We start from the raw sequence: 14,562 nt of genomic DNA, 5'->3' as shown, positions 1-14,562 counted from the left end.
CTCACTGTTATCACTTCCTGCCACTACAATATCATCCACATATACAGCAAGCAGAATCCACCTTCTTAATAAACAAAGTGTGATCTGACTAAGCCTACACATAGCCAAACTTTTCAAAGGCTTGTCTAAATCTTTCAAACCAAGATCTAGGGGACTATTTTAGTCCATACAAGGCTTTATTCAGCCGGAAAACCCTCCAAAGAGTTCATCATTTCCTTTATCATCCAACATCTCAATATTGTCAATTACCTCTTGTTTTTTCTCTTCTAATCTCCCAAATTGTTGTGCATTCCAAATTCCAATTCTTACTTTCAGCTCTTTAAGCTTATGCTGAAATTTCATACCCTCCCACTTATCCCTAATATTAATCTCCATCCACCAGTCCTTTACCTTTTCTCTAAAACCTTGGTGACTAAGCACATGTTCTCAAACCGAAACGGGGCTGGGCCATTTCCTCTTAACTCAACCTTGGATAAGGAAACAGGCCAGTGATCAGAGGTTAACCTAGGTAGAGCCAGTGAGACCAGCCCTCCCCAGTGGGCTTCCGAATCCACTGTAAATAAGAATATATCAAGCTTAGAGCAAATTGGGTTTGATTGCATACTAGACTAGGCTCACAAGGGGCAACTCCTTCAATTCGCAATTGTTTATGAATTCGTTAAACTTCCTCATAATTGTGGTTACCCTTTGTCTCATCTTATTAGACTCCTCGACAAATCTTATCACATTGAAGTCCCCTCCAATACACCATGGTCCATTCCACAATCCCCGTATATCTTCAAGCTCTTCCCACATTTCATTCCTCTCCCTATACCTATTAGGTCCGTAAATGCATGTTAACACTCATTCAAAACCATCATCTGCATGTTGAAATTTCAGAGACACTGTAAACTTCCCCATCAGTTCCTCTTTTCCCAGCAACATGTTCTTCTTCCATAGTACCACCATACCACCTGAGAATCCCCATGACGGTGACATTGCCCAACCTATGCCCATAAACCTCCATATGTTTCTAGCCCATCTGTCATCAAATGTCGAAAGCTTAGTGTCTTGCAACAAAACAACATCTGGCTTCTCCTTCTTCAACAATGCCTTTATCATGGCTCTCTTCCTCGCACTCCCTAAACCTCGAACATTCCAACTAATCATTTTCATCAATTCACTCTGATTTTGTATCCATTGCCTCAGCCCCTTGATTTACTTGCCCCCTCTTCTTCTACCCTTCCTCTCACTAAACTCCCTATCTCCCTCCACATCAAACTTTTGCCTCTCTACCTCACTCATCTTCCTTTTTCTCACCTTCACCTCAGTTTTCTTGGTCCTTAGATAAGTTTTTAGGTCCTTAGGATTCTTCACCTTACATCCTAATTTCTCCACATTATTTTCTTCCCTGTTTTCTTCCTTTTTGTCAGCCACCAAAACTACCCCCTTGTTCATATCTCCCTCTACTATGGTAGCATTTGCTTCCTCAATTTTCTCCTTATTCTCTATGTATCTATTTTCCTCTAGCTCCTTCCTCGTCATTTCTTCCAAATTTTGTTCAATTAAATCCCAAATTCTTTCTCCCATCTATTCTTTCTACTTTTAAAACGTAAAAAGACCTGATTACACCTAAGCATGAATGTCACCCCTAATGAACTAACCTGTACAATTCACCATAAAATCAATACACATGAACATATTATTTGTAATTTCTTCATTTTTATACTCATACTCAACAAATAAAGTAAATAAGTTCGAAGGTAGGTACCCTGTCATTCCAACTCACAAACGGGTTGAAGTGTACTCCTACACCAATTTCATCAGCAACTTCAGTAATCTAACACAGTCAAGCAAAGAATAAAATATGATAGAAGTTAAGAACAGAATGAAACAAAAAATAGATCATGAAATATTTAACAAAAATACAAAAAAAAAAAGAGACAAGAAGTAATACCAGTTTTGAACCACCAAGGTGCACCATCCATGACGCATAGTGGTCCTTGTTCATTTCCAGATTCTAGTTTGCAACAACCAATAAATCAAGTCCAGGTGAGTCTTAAATGGTCCAACTAAGTTCTCTTCATTTTACATAAGAAAAAGGACGAAATATTTGTAAACCAAAATTTACCTCAGAATGCCATTGCATTGGATCTGAAACACCAAGAATATAGTCTACCATGGTTTTCTACAAAAAAAAAACATGGAAGCAAAATGAAACTCAACAAAGGAAATGCAGTTTCCCTTTAGCAGAATGAAAAGAAGGCAAAGAAAAACAAGTTGGGAAACAAGAGAGAAAAACGGAGCACCTTGTCATGACTATTAGTAAGAAGAGAGGAGCCATAAACACAGCAGAATTCAACACGAGGAAGAACATCAAGAAGGCTTGCAAGTTCTTCTCCATTCTCCATTTTTTGCTCAACACAAGAACCCATTTTTCTACTGAACAGAAACATAGAAATTAAATTAAAGCTCTCCCTTTTTCTTTCCGTAGTAAGGTAAAGAGAAGAGAAGACTTTTATAAATATATGAATTAATAAAAGGATGAAAAATTTTTGGGGTTAAAAAAAATCAACTATAAGATGGAAATAGGTCTCTCACACAACAGAAAATTTGAAGACTAAAATGGATTTATCATGCCGACTGGGTCATCTTATACACTGCCAACTAAATTGAACTGGCTAGATCAACTAATCACTTCCTACAACCTACACCCAACGGTTACCTAATTCAAGTTCATGGATATGATTAGCTAAAACATTCAGAAAGCAAAAGCTCTGTGTGGATAGATGTTTATGGGGTACTTTTGCATGCCTGGAGCACTCAAACATTCAAGGAAGTGGGAAATGCCAGTGGTAGATTTAAGCGATTTGACTTAGTAACAGATTGTGGGAGCAGGTACAGTTTGCACGAATCTTAATCAAAACAGAAGACGTTAAATCCATTCCTGCTCTGCTAGACTTGTTATATGCAGGAGAAGCTTTCCTGTTACATATAGTGGTGGCAGGTAGATCCCACATTTATCCTTGTCAATGAAGCAGAAGTCCCTAAAGCAGAAGGGAAGGTGGAGATTGAAATTCCTAATTAGGGTTTCGGTGTCAAAGCAAGAAGTTGAAGGAGAAGTCGAGGGGTCGAAGAGAGGAGGAAAACAAATTGTAAATTAAAAAATTCATAGACGCAGAGGTGAAAAACAAAAGTAAAAAGGCTTGGAGTTAAGTGGGCCGAGTAGAAGTACTACTATGGGTCGAGAAAGTTAAATGAGTCCATTGGAGATGCTGATAAGAATTACCATTACTTACTTGAGTATTGGAAAGAGAATTTCAGGAACCTTGGTTACGATCTAATATCAGAAGTTCAGAATCACCGTTACTTACGATCTACGGTCGGCTTGTGCACATAAGTGACCCACCGGACACTATTATTTTCTCAGAGGGTTTTCAACAAACAAGTACCATTCAGATTACTGTTATGTTGTAATCATATTACATCCAGAAACCAAAACGGAAGCAACAAAACGGTAAAAGACAAACATATACTCAACTTCTACGAAAACCAAAAGAACTTACTTCCTTTTAAGCTTTTGGATGGCATCAAGAGCTTCAAATGGTCGTTTATTATTTAGGGGGGAAGTAAAAAAGGGCCGGGATCCTCTATTTTCTCCTTTCTATCCAGTATTCACATTGATGATAATCCCAACAAGGGAACGACACTGTTCTCAAACACAAGTGACAAGTCCCCATGCATGCAAATACATGAAGTTCAGAATGTCATTGCATTGGACAAGTTTTTCCCAAAAAAAAATTAGAGAATTAAAATTTTTAAGTTAAAGTTCTGAACAAATATGAGAAGCCAAATAACAGTTTCAGAGCTCAAATATCGCTAAACATAAAACAATAAGATAATCAAAGAAAAAAAGAAAAATTGGAGGAAAGACAACCTCGCTGTTAGTGGCAACAGCTCGTCTTTAGATTGTCTCTTTGAAAAAGGAATCACCACAAGGAACTCCATTTTTTTCCCGCTGCTTCTCTAATCTTTGAAACTCCGACTCCGACCATGGCGTATAGTCTCTCCTCCTAACTCCACTCGTTCTCCAGTATCCACCTCTTCGTTCTATCCCTGTGCTGATGTATTTTAGTGTGTTCTCGCATCTCCTTCATTTTTTATTTCTTCGTGAAGAATATTATGTACAGTTGTAATAGTCAGTTTGTACAGTGTCATTTAGATATTAGAGAGGTAGTTAGGGTGGTTAGTCCTAGTTAGTACTTTCTTGTTAGTTAGTCGGTTATCCTGCATCTATTTATAATTGTACTGTAGAGCTAATTAATCAAGACACACAGATGCAGTTTTATTTCTTCTTTGGTGCTCCTTTGCATCCGTTTTTGCTTTGATCTTGTTCTTGAATATTTTCTTCTGTTTCTGATCAATTTTCTTCTGTTTTTTATCATGGTATCAGAGTTGCGGTTCTAAATCTTGTGCGCTACGCTGGAGTAATCTGTATTTGAAGTTTTTTCTTGCTTCGAGAGTATTATCTCTGCGAAGATGACTGACGGAAGTGCGAGTACAGGAGATGGAAACCAGGCTTCGTGTAATCGTTCGGTGAAGACGTCAATGCAATTGCACTCGTCCGATCATCCTGGTATAAGTCTCGTAACTAATCCACTTAACATGAACAATTACATGATTTGGAGTAGGTCTATGAGAATTTCTTTAAAGGCCAAGAACAAATCAGACTTTATAGACGGTACTTGCGAGGAACCTGATCCTACATCAGCTGAATATGAAGAATGGACTCATGTAGATTCTATGGTGATTTCATGGATATTGAACTCGATGTCAAAGGAGATGACAAAGGCATTTGTGTATACTCCTACTGTTAGGGCATTATGGTTGGAATTAGAAGAGAAATTTGGCCAAAGTAATGGACTGCAATTGTATCAACTTAGGAGACAAATAGCTTCAATAGAGCAAGGTAACAATACTGTTGCTGTGTATTCGAACAATTTAAAAAAAAAAAAACTATGGGATGAACTCAATTGTTTGGAACCAATTCTGAAATGCAGTTGCAATTGTACATGTTCTACCTCAAAGAAAATGGAAGAAATCAACTCCTCCAACATATTTATGCAATTCTTAATGGGATTAAATTATTCGTTTGACAATGTAAGGAATCAGATATTGGTTATGGATCTTTTACCGAGTATAAACAAGGTGTATGCTATGGTAATGAGAGTGGAAAAACAACGGCAAGTTCATATTAACTTTGGTGAGTCTGTTGAAAGTAGTGCTTTATTAGCAAAATCTGTAGGACAATCTGCAATACTTACAGCCAGGCAGGCAACTGAGGCAACTTCAAGAAGAAAGAAGGAAAGAACAAGGGAGACAGATTTTGTACTTATTGTAACACTCCTGGTCATCTTGTGGAAACTTCTTTCAAGAAAAATGGCTATCCATACTGGTTTAAAGATTTGAAGAAGCAGAAGCAGCAGAAATCTGAGAAGACTTTTGCCAATATGGCTGATTCGCCACTTGAGGCAGGCAGAGACCAACTTAACTCGCTGAACATGGATACTCTGAGTTCATCTTTAGCAGAAATCATACAACAAGAGTTGAGGAAGCTTGTGAAGAATACACAGCAGGTGGAGGAGAACAAAGTTAATGCAACACATTTTGGAGATTTCACTGAAGATTTTGCAGGTACAATTTATTCTTCTAGTTCTAATAAGTCACATTATACAGTTCATGGTTCTTGGATAATCGATACAGGTGCTTCGAGTCATATGTGCGCAGATTTAACTCTCTTAACTCATAGCCATACTCCTACTCATACCAGCATTGTTCACTTACCTGATAAGAATGTAAGGCAGGTCACACAAATTGGTGATGTTGTTTTACATCCCAACTTAATTCTGAGAAATGTCCTATACATACTTGATTTCAAGTTCAATCTGTTATCTGTCCATACACTCTCTTCTTGCTCAAATATTAGTGTCTCATTCTACTCTACTCATTGTGTTCTACAGGACTAGCTAAGTAATCAAGTTCTTGTTGTTGGCAAAGTGATGAGGAATCTCTACATTATTGATCACACTTCTTTTTTGCCAACTAGTATCTCTAAATTTGCTTCTTGTATCAGTTCTGTTCCTTCTGCTCATTGTAATGCTGCTGTACAGTTGTTTGTTGATTACTTGGATTGGCACAAGAGACTTGGCCATCCTTCTGCAACTGTTATGAAACATTTTCCTTTTGTAATAAATTCTGCAGCTAATGAAGTTTGTTCTATATGTCCTTTGGCTAAGCAAACCAGAATTCCCTTTAATTTGTCCAGCATTCATACTTCTAGTCCTTTTGAATTAATACATGTGGATATATGGGGGCCTTATAAGACACCAACTATATCCGGAGCACATTATATGCTTACTATTGTAGATGATTTCACAAGAACTACTTGGACATATCTTACGCGTCATAAATCACAAACTATACAACAGCTGCAATCATTTTTTAAGCTTGTTAAAACTCAATTCTCAACTGTTATCAAATCTGTGAGGTCCGATAATGGTACTGAATTCTTAAGCCAAGAATGTCATTCTTTCTTCACTGATCTTGGTGTCCTACATCAGAAATCTTGTGTTTACACTCCACAACATAATGGAGTTGTGGAGAGAAAACATCGCCATCTTTTACAATTAGCTCAAGCTCTTATTTTTCAAGCTGGTCTTCCTATAAAGTTTTGGGGTGATGCTCTTTTAACAGCAACACACCTGATAAACAAATTGCCTTCAGCTATTCTATCTTGGAAAAATCCTTGTGAGCTATTGTTTAACAAGCCTCCGGATTACTCATATCTCAGAGTCTTTGGTTGCTTAGCCTATGCCACTAATGTTCAGCCTCACAAATCTAAATTTTCTCCTAGAGCTCACAAATGCATTTTCATAGGTTATGCTCCTGGTTATAAAGCATTTAAATTGTATTATTTGGATGAGCATCACACCATCATATCTCAAGATGTTGTATTTCATGAAAGTGTCTTCCCTTATAAGGCCACATCTTCTGTTTCCACATCCACTCCTATTATTCCACATCCCATTTATCAGGATTTTGATTCACTTGATTCTTCTGTTTCTGCTGAGCATTCTTCCTCTACTGATTTTATTCCCTCTGCACCTTTATCTTCCACCAATCAGCCTTTATCTGATTCTAATATTTTTGATTCCATACTGCAGCCATCTCCTTCCACACAACCTCTTATCCACCACAGCTCTAGACCTAAGAAACCACCTAACTGGCTACAGGACTATGTTTCCAATTCAGTTCATTTGTCATCCCCACATATCCCACCAACTTATCCTTTTGTTAAATCTATGAATTTTTCTCCCACATATTTGACTTACCTAGCTAATGTCTCTATTGTTCGAGAGCCATGTTCTTGTGATGAGGCTAAACTCAGTCCAAAATGGGTTAAAGCAATGGATGTTGAGCTTGATGCCTTAGAAAGGAATGATACATGGCAGTTAACTGAGTTGCCTAATGGTAAAAAGGCCATTGGTTGCCGATCGGTGTACAAATTGAAACTTAAACCGGATGGCACAATTGATCGATATAAGGCTCATTTAGTGGCGAAGGGGTATAATCAATTAGCTGGAATTGATTATGTGGATAGTTTTTCTCTGTTGCGAAACCTGTCACAGTTCGAATTGTTTTGACTTTGGTCACAACTAATCAATGGCCTTTGCATCAATTGGATATCAACAATGCATTTTTACATGGTTATCTCAATGAATATGTGTATATGTCTTCCCCACCTGGATATCTTAAGGCTGTAGTAGGTCAAGTGTGCAAATTAAAGCGATCTTTATATGGCTTGAAACAAGCCTCTCGACAGTGGATTTTTGAGCTGACATCTAAGCTTCTCCAGGTTGGTTTTCCGCAATCCGCACATGACCACTGCTTGTTTGTTAAGAAGTCAAGTTCTGAGTTCATTATTTTGTTAGTTTGCGTGGATGATATTCTTGCCACTAGCAGTTCCGAAAGCTGTATTACTTCTATGAAACAGTTTTTGCACAATGAATTTACGATTAAAGATATTGGTCCTGCGAAATATTTTTTGGGTCTTGAAATATGTCAATCATGACGAGGAACATATGTGAATCAACACAAGTATACTCTTGACTTGCTTATTGATACAGGGATGATTGGTGCTAAACCCGCAAGTACTCCATTGCTGAAAACACAGAAGTTAACACAACAGCAGGATACTCCATTTGCAGAACCTGATAAATTTCGCAGATTGATTGGGAGATTATTGTATTTGGGTTTCACACGACCGGATATCACTTATGCAACGCAATAACTCAGTCAATTTGTATAGAACCCGTGTGATTCTCACTGGAAAGTTGCATTACATATACTCAAATATTTGAAAGGTTCTCCTTCCAAGGGTCTTTTTTTCCTGCTGGTAATACACTTAAGTTGGAAGGCTATTGTGATGCTGATTGGGCATCTTGTGCTGATACTCGACAGTCCTTAATAGGATATTGTATCTTCTTAGGTCCTTCCTTGATATCTTGGAAGACTAAGAAGCAAGCCACGGTGTCCCGTTCCTCTGCCGAGGCTGATTATCGCAGCTTAGCATCTACCGTTTGTGAACTTCAATGGATCCATTACATCCTCCGTTATCAGACTGTTCAGTTGCCTATTAGATTGTGGTGTGACAATCAGACTGCCTTGCATATTGTTGCGAACCCTGTTTTCCATGAATGGACGAAGCATTTGGAGATTGATTGTACCTCGTCCGTGAGCAGTATAAGGATGGTTTTGTGCTTCCTTCGTATATTCCATCCAAGTTGCAACTTGCTGACTTTTTTACAAAGTGTTTAGCAGCTCCACAGTTTGCTCTTTTACTGTTCAAGTTGGGGCTTTTTGATCCTCATCAGCCTCCAACTTGAGGGGGGGATGAAGAATATTATGTATAGTTGTAATAGTCAGTTAGTTGTTGTTTTAGTTTGTACAGTGCCAGTCAGATATTAGAGGTAGTTACGGTGGTTAGTCCTAGTCAGCACTTTCTTGTTAGTTAGTCGGTTATCCTGCATCTATTTATAGCTGTACTGTGGATCTAATTAATCAACACACACAGATGCAGTTTCATTTCTTCTTTGGTGCTCCCCTGCATCTGTGTTTGCTTTGATCTTGTTCTTAAATATTTTCTTCTGTTTCTGATCAGTTCAGCAGAAATACAAACGAAGAGACAAAGTTCTGAGAAGCTCATAAAGTTCACAACACTTTCATTTGAACTTTTCACTCCAGTTCAAAGCTGTTTCAATCATCTGTCGCTGCGATGAGAATAGATTTATATTGAAAAATCAGGTTAAGAGACTGTTGGATTTTAATCTCATAAGAGATTAAATCCAAAGGGTTTGATTGGTCAATTACATGAGAAATTGCACCTGCACACTTGGTTAAAAATCAGTTTTTCTCTTACAAAAAAAAAACCCAGTTTTGAACTTGTCCCACATTGGATAAATACAAGGTTTGTTTTTCAGTATTTCAATAGGAGCTGATTTACACTCCTTAGAATTAGTAGAGGAGAGTATGGGGATTCGATACCGCGCAACGCGCTCGCACGCCTGTGCACGTATTTCAATAGGAGCTGATTTACACTCCTTAGAATTAGTAGGGGAGAGTATGGGGATTCGATATCGTGCGCGCGCGTGTGTGGCGCAATGAGGCGCTTTAGAGGCACACTTTGCTCGCACCTGTGTGGCTCGCGATGGGTGGCTCTGGTTTTGGTGTGTTGATGACCGTTGATCACCGTTGATGAGATCAACGGTCACGATTCGATCGGGTGTGATCAAGAGGCACAATTCAAAGTTAACAGTCACCAACTGTTAACAACTTTTTAAACAGTAACAATGTTTGAAATTGTGACTATTCAAGGTGCCTTCTCTAAACCAGCACCTACCTTTTCCTCATACCTCTTCACAAATTATTTAAGGAGCATGAATCAGACTCCAAAACATACAATTTCGAAATTCACTATCTCTCTCTCTCTCTCAGTCCAGTCTGCTACAGTCTCACAGAAGGTTTCTTTTGAGACTCTTCAACTTTGCTGCTTGCAGATTCTTGCCCAAGGCTCTGTTGTATCCTGAGAACGAATTTGCTTGTAACCCAACAGCAAACTCAGTAAAACTGAGTGGGGGAAAATAACGTTCTAAAGAGAGTGTCTTCAGACGCGCCTCAGAGCTTTTCCTCCTAAGTTACAGTGACCCCATCTTCCCCAACAATTTTAGAACGTTATTCTGCAATGGAGGTGGAAGCAAGCATGACTTCGATCAAGATGATGAACCAAGATCTTGTTCGACTAGACCAGTTCGATGGAGCAAATTTTAGCCAATGGCAAGACAAGATGATCTTCTTTCTGACCACACTGAAGCTATACTATCTGTTGGACCCGAATTTGCAATCACTTCCTGAGTCCACTGACAAAGACTTTGAGAAACTAAAGAAGGAAAGAGCAAAACGGGAAGACGACTCACTTCTGTGCTGATGACACGTAATGCCTTATCAGACCGGCTCTACAACTTCTACAAGAAACTTATATCTCCAAAAGAAATCTAGAGGCCCTGGAATTCAAATACAAAGTGCAAGAAGATAGTACGAATAAGTATCTTATTGCAGAATACTTTGACTTCACCATGAACGACCATAAAACTATACTGGAGCAAGTTCATGAACTACAGGTGATAGTCAATAAAATCCGATCCCTTAACATCATCCTTCTTGAATCTTTCCAAGTGGGAGCAATCATTGCCAAACTTCCACCCTCTTGGAAGGATTACAAGAAGAAGCTTCTGCACAAGGCTGAAGAACCTACCTTAGAGCAAATTCAACAATACCTTCGTATTGAAGAAGAGTCTCGAATTAGAGACAGTAGGGATAAGACCCTGGCCGGTATGCTAAACTCTAAGGTAAATTTTGTGAAAAACGGATCGAAGAAGACTAACCCTGCATTACAAGTAAAGAAGAATGATGGGAACTTCAAAAAGAGCAACAATAAGAAAGGATCCTGCTATGTTTGTGGAAAGAATGGGCATTATGCCCGAGTCTGCCGACATCGGAAAGGCGGAACCAAGTTTGCAAACATGGTAGAAGACAATCTCATGGCCATGATTACTGAAGTCAATGTGGCAGAATCATCTTCTAGATGGTGGTTTGATTCAGGCGCCACAGTCCATGTTTGTAAGGACACCTTATTCAAGACATATGAAAAAGTGACTGATGGCCAGGAGGTACAGATGGAAAACCAAACATGTGTCAAAGTTGTTGGAAGAAGTAGCGTAGAATTGAACTTCACCTCCGGAAAGACACTGACTCTCCTGAATGTTCTCCATGTTCCTGACATTAGAAAGAACTTGGTCTCAGTAAATTTTGTTTGTAAGAGGGGATTCAAAGTTGTCTTTGAATCCATAGAAAATGACAGGAAAACTCAGATCTCAATATCTATCGATAATAATGAGACTGAAAGAAGAAATGATACAACTATAACACCTACAATAGGACTTAGAAGAAGTCAAAGACAAAGAACAGAGAAACACTTAGGTTCTGATTTTATCTCTACTCAGTCAATTGTATTTTTGGTTGAGACTGATAGAGAGAAGATCTTAAATAAAAGACCCATTGTCCTAAACATTGAAAATGATCCTAAAACCTATAGTGAAGCCATGACCTCTAGAGATGTTGCCTTTTAGAAGGAAGCTATAAATGATGAAATGGATTCAATAATGTCAAATAACACATGGGTACTAGTAGATCTGCTTCCAGGATCAAAACCGATAAAATGTAAATGGGTGTTTAGAAGAAAATACAACACTAATGGAACTGCGCAAACTTTTAAGGCTAGATTGGTAGCCAAAGGATTTAGTCAAAAGGAATGGATTGATTACTTTGACACCTATGCACTATTGGCTAGAACAACTTCTATTAGAACACTTATAGCATTAGCATCCATTTATCACTTATCTGTTCACCAAATGGATGTTAAAACTGCTTTCTTAAATGGTGATTTAAATGAAGAGGTTTACATGGAACAACCAGAAGGATTTGTTCTTCTTGGAAACAAGAAGAAAGTCTGTAAACTGATTAAATCACTATATGGATTAAAACAAGCACCTAAATAGTGGCATGAGAAATTTGATTCTTACATTCTACCTTTTGGTTTTAAACATAATAGTGCTGATAGATGCATCTACTCAAAATTCATTGAAAATTATGGAGTAATTGTGTGTCTTTATGTGGATGATATGCTTATTGTGAGTACAAATATGGTTGGCATAAATGAAACTAAAAACTACTTATCCTCTGTTTTCAAGACGAAAGATTTAAGAGAAGTAGATATCATATTAGAAATACAAGTTAAAAAGCATAGTAGGGCTATGCGTTAAGCCAATCACATTATATTGAGAAAGTACTTAAGAAATTTAAGCATTTAGGGTTTAAAGAATATAGCACGCCTTATTGAGAAAGTACTGGTAGAGCAATTGCACAACTTGAGTATGTTAGTGTAGTAGGGAGCTTGATGTATGTTATGCCTTGTACCAGACCTGATATTGCATTTGCAGTAAGTAAACTTATTCGGTTTACAAGTAACCTGGTGTAGAGCACTGGAAGGCAGTTGGGAGAGTTCTTGGGTATCTCAAGAGAACCTTGGAATTTGGCTTGTTTTATTGTGATTATCCAATTGTACTAGAAGGGTACACTAATGCAAGTTGGATTACCGGTAATGGAGATAACAAGTCTACATCTGGATGGATTTTTGTCCTTTGTGGGGGTGCGATCTCTTGGGCATCCAAGAGACAAACTTGTATATCTCACTCGACCATGGAATCCAAATTCATAGCCTTAGTGGCTGTTGGAAAATAGGCTGAATGGATTAGGAATTTATTATTGGATATAAAACTTTGGCCTAGTCCTATGCCTCCAATTTCCATTTACTGTGATAGCGAGGCAGCTCTGTCAAGGGCCTACAGTGGTACCTACAAAGGAAAGTCCAGACATATAAGTCTGAGACATGAATTTGTTAGGCAACTGATTCAAGATGGAGTCATCACTATAACCTATCTGAGGTCAAGTAAAAACTTGGCTGATCCTCTTACCAAGGGTTTAGCCAGAGAATTGGTAAGAATGACGACCAAAGAGATGAGATTAAAACCCTTTACTTAGTCACCTGTAATGGTAACCCAACCTGAACTGAAAAGCCATCAGTATTGGGTTTAATGGGTAACAACAAGTTACAACAATGTGACTATTAGCACTGACATTGAGAAATTTCCCATCACAACATAAACAGTGTTGTCCGTTATGGTGAGAGGTTGAGATAAACTCTTAATGAAGTTCTGAAATGTGTCAAATAACAGAGCACATAGTGGAACTTCACCTATGTGAATATAGAAGTGGTGTCACTTCTCATGATGGTTTGGATTTGCTCTCGGGATTGTTCATGAAACTAGGAAAGAAGCACATGGCCATAACAGTGCTGAGCAAAATTTGAAACTCTTGTAGAGACTGAACATTTTTATGTGTATAGGTGTCTCCGTTCTATCTTGGGAGTAGTTGGTTTAAGGTCTTACCACCAATAACTTTGACAAGGCTCTAAGATAACTATACTTACAAGAGGTTTAAGTTGATAAACACCTTTTGTATGCATAATTGTGTCATAGTAGTTTGGATTGAAAGAGAACTATGTAATTGATTAATCAATGTGGGGGATTGTTGGATTTTAATCTCATAAGAGATTAAATCCAATGGGTTTGATTGGTCAATTACATGAGAAATTGCACCTGCACACTTGGTTGAAAAATCAGTTTTTCTCTTACAAAAAAAAAAAAACCCAGTTTTGAACTTGTCCCACATTGGATAAATACAACGTTTGTTTTCAGTATTTCAATAGGAGCTAATTTACACTCCTTAGAATTAGTAGAGGAGAGTATTGGGATTCGATACCGTGCAACGCGTGTGCGCGCGTGTGCGTGGCGCACTTTGCTCGCACTCACGTGACTCGCGATGAGCGGCTCTGGTTTTGGTGCGTTGATGACCGTTGATCATCGTTGATGAGATCAACGGTCACGATTCGATCGGGTGTGATCAAGAGGCACAATTCAAAGTTAATAGTCACAAACTGTAACAACTTTTTAAATAGTAACAATGTTTGAAATTGTGACTATTCAAGGTGCCTTCTCTAAACCAACACCTACCTTTTCCTCATACCTCTTCACAAATTATTTAAGGAGCATGAATCAGACTCCAAAACATACAATTTCGAAATTCACTATCTCTCTCTCTCTCTCAGTCCGGTCTGCTATAGTCTCACAGAAGGTTTCTTTGGAGACTCTTCAACTTTGCTGCTTGTAGATTCTCCCCCATGGCTCTGTTGTATCCTGGGATTGAATTTGCCTGTAACCCAACAGCAAACTCAGTAAAACTAAGTGGGGGCAAATAACATTCTAAAGAGAGTGTCTTCAGACGCGCTTCAGATCTTCTCCTCCTAAGTTACAGTGACCCCATCTTCCCCAACAAAGACCCCTAAATCCA

At 38.3% G+C, this 14,562-nt stretch overlaps 1 protein-coding gene across 18 annotated transcripts in view; it reads right to left on the bottom strand.

Moving 5' to 3' along the window:
- The window catches only part of LOC148846605 (translocator assembly/maintenance protein), a 66,256-nt gene extending 62,084 nt beyond the window's left edge, over positions 1-4,172 (bottom strand). For 2 of the 18 annotated variants that reach the window (XM_088954877.1, XM_088954897.1), the window contains exons 1-5: positions 3,917-4,167; positions 2,289-2,421; positions 2,111-2,167; positions 1,937-1,999; positions 1,751-1,819 (exon numbers count right to left, since the gene is read on the bottom strand). In XM_088954877.1, the coding sequence (XP_088811003.1) occupies positions 1,751-1,819; positions 1,937-1,999; positions 2,111-2,167; positions 2,289-2,421; positions 3,917-3,987 (393 nt within the window). In that variant the 5' untranslated portion in view covers positions 3,988-4,167. Of the gene's footprint in view, positions 1-1,750; positions 1,820-1,936; positions 2,000-2,110; positions 2,168-2,288; positions 2,422-2,580; positions 3,153-3,278; positions 3,422-3,545; positions 3,689-3,916 lie in introns of those variants that run through there. The other 16 variants (XM_088954895.1, XM_088954882.1, XM_088954878.1 and 13 more) reach the window with 16 other exon arrangements.
- Positions 4,173-14,562: the final 10,390 nt, after the last annotated feature.

Source organism: Nelumbo lutea, chromosome 7, assembly GCF_056320005.1.
Source record: "Nelumbo lutea isolate HS-2025 chromosome 7, American lotus-T2T, whole genome shotgun sequence".
Taxonomy (NCBI): Eukaryota; Viridiplantae; Streptophyta; class Magnoliopsida; order Proteales; family Nelumbonaceae; genus Nelumbo; species Nelumbo lutea.
This window is presented reverse-complemented; position numbering and strand designations above follow the sequence as displayed.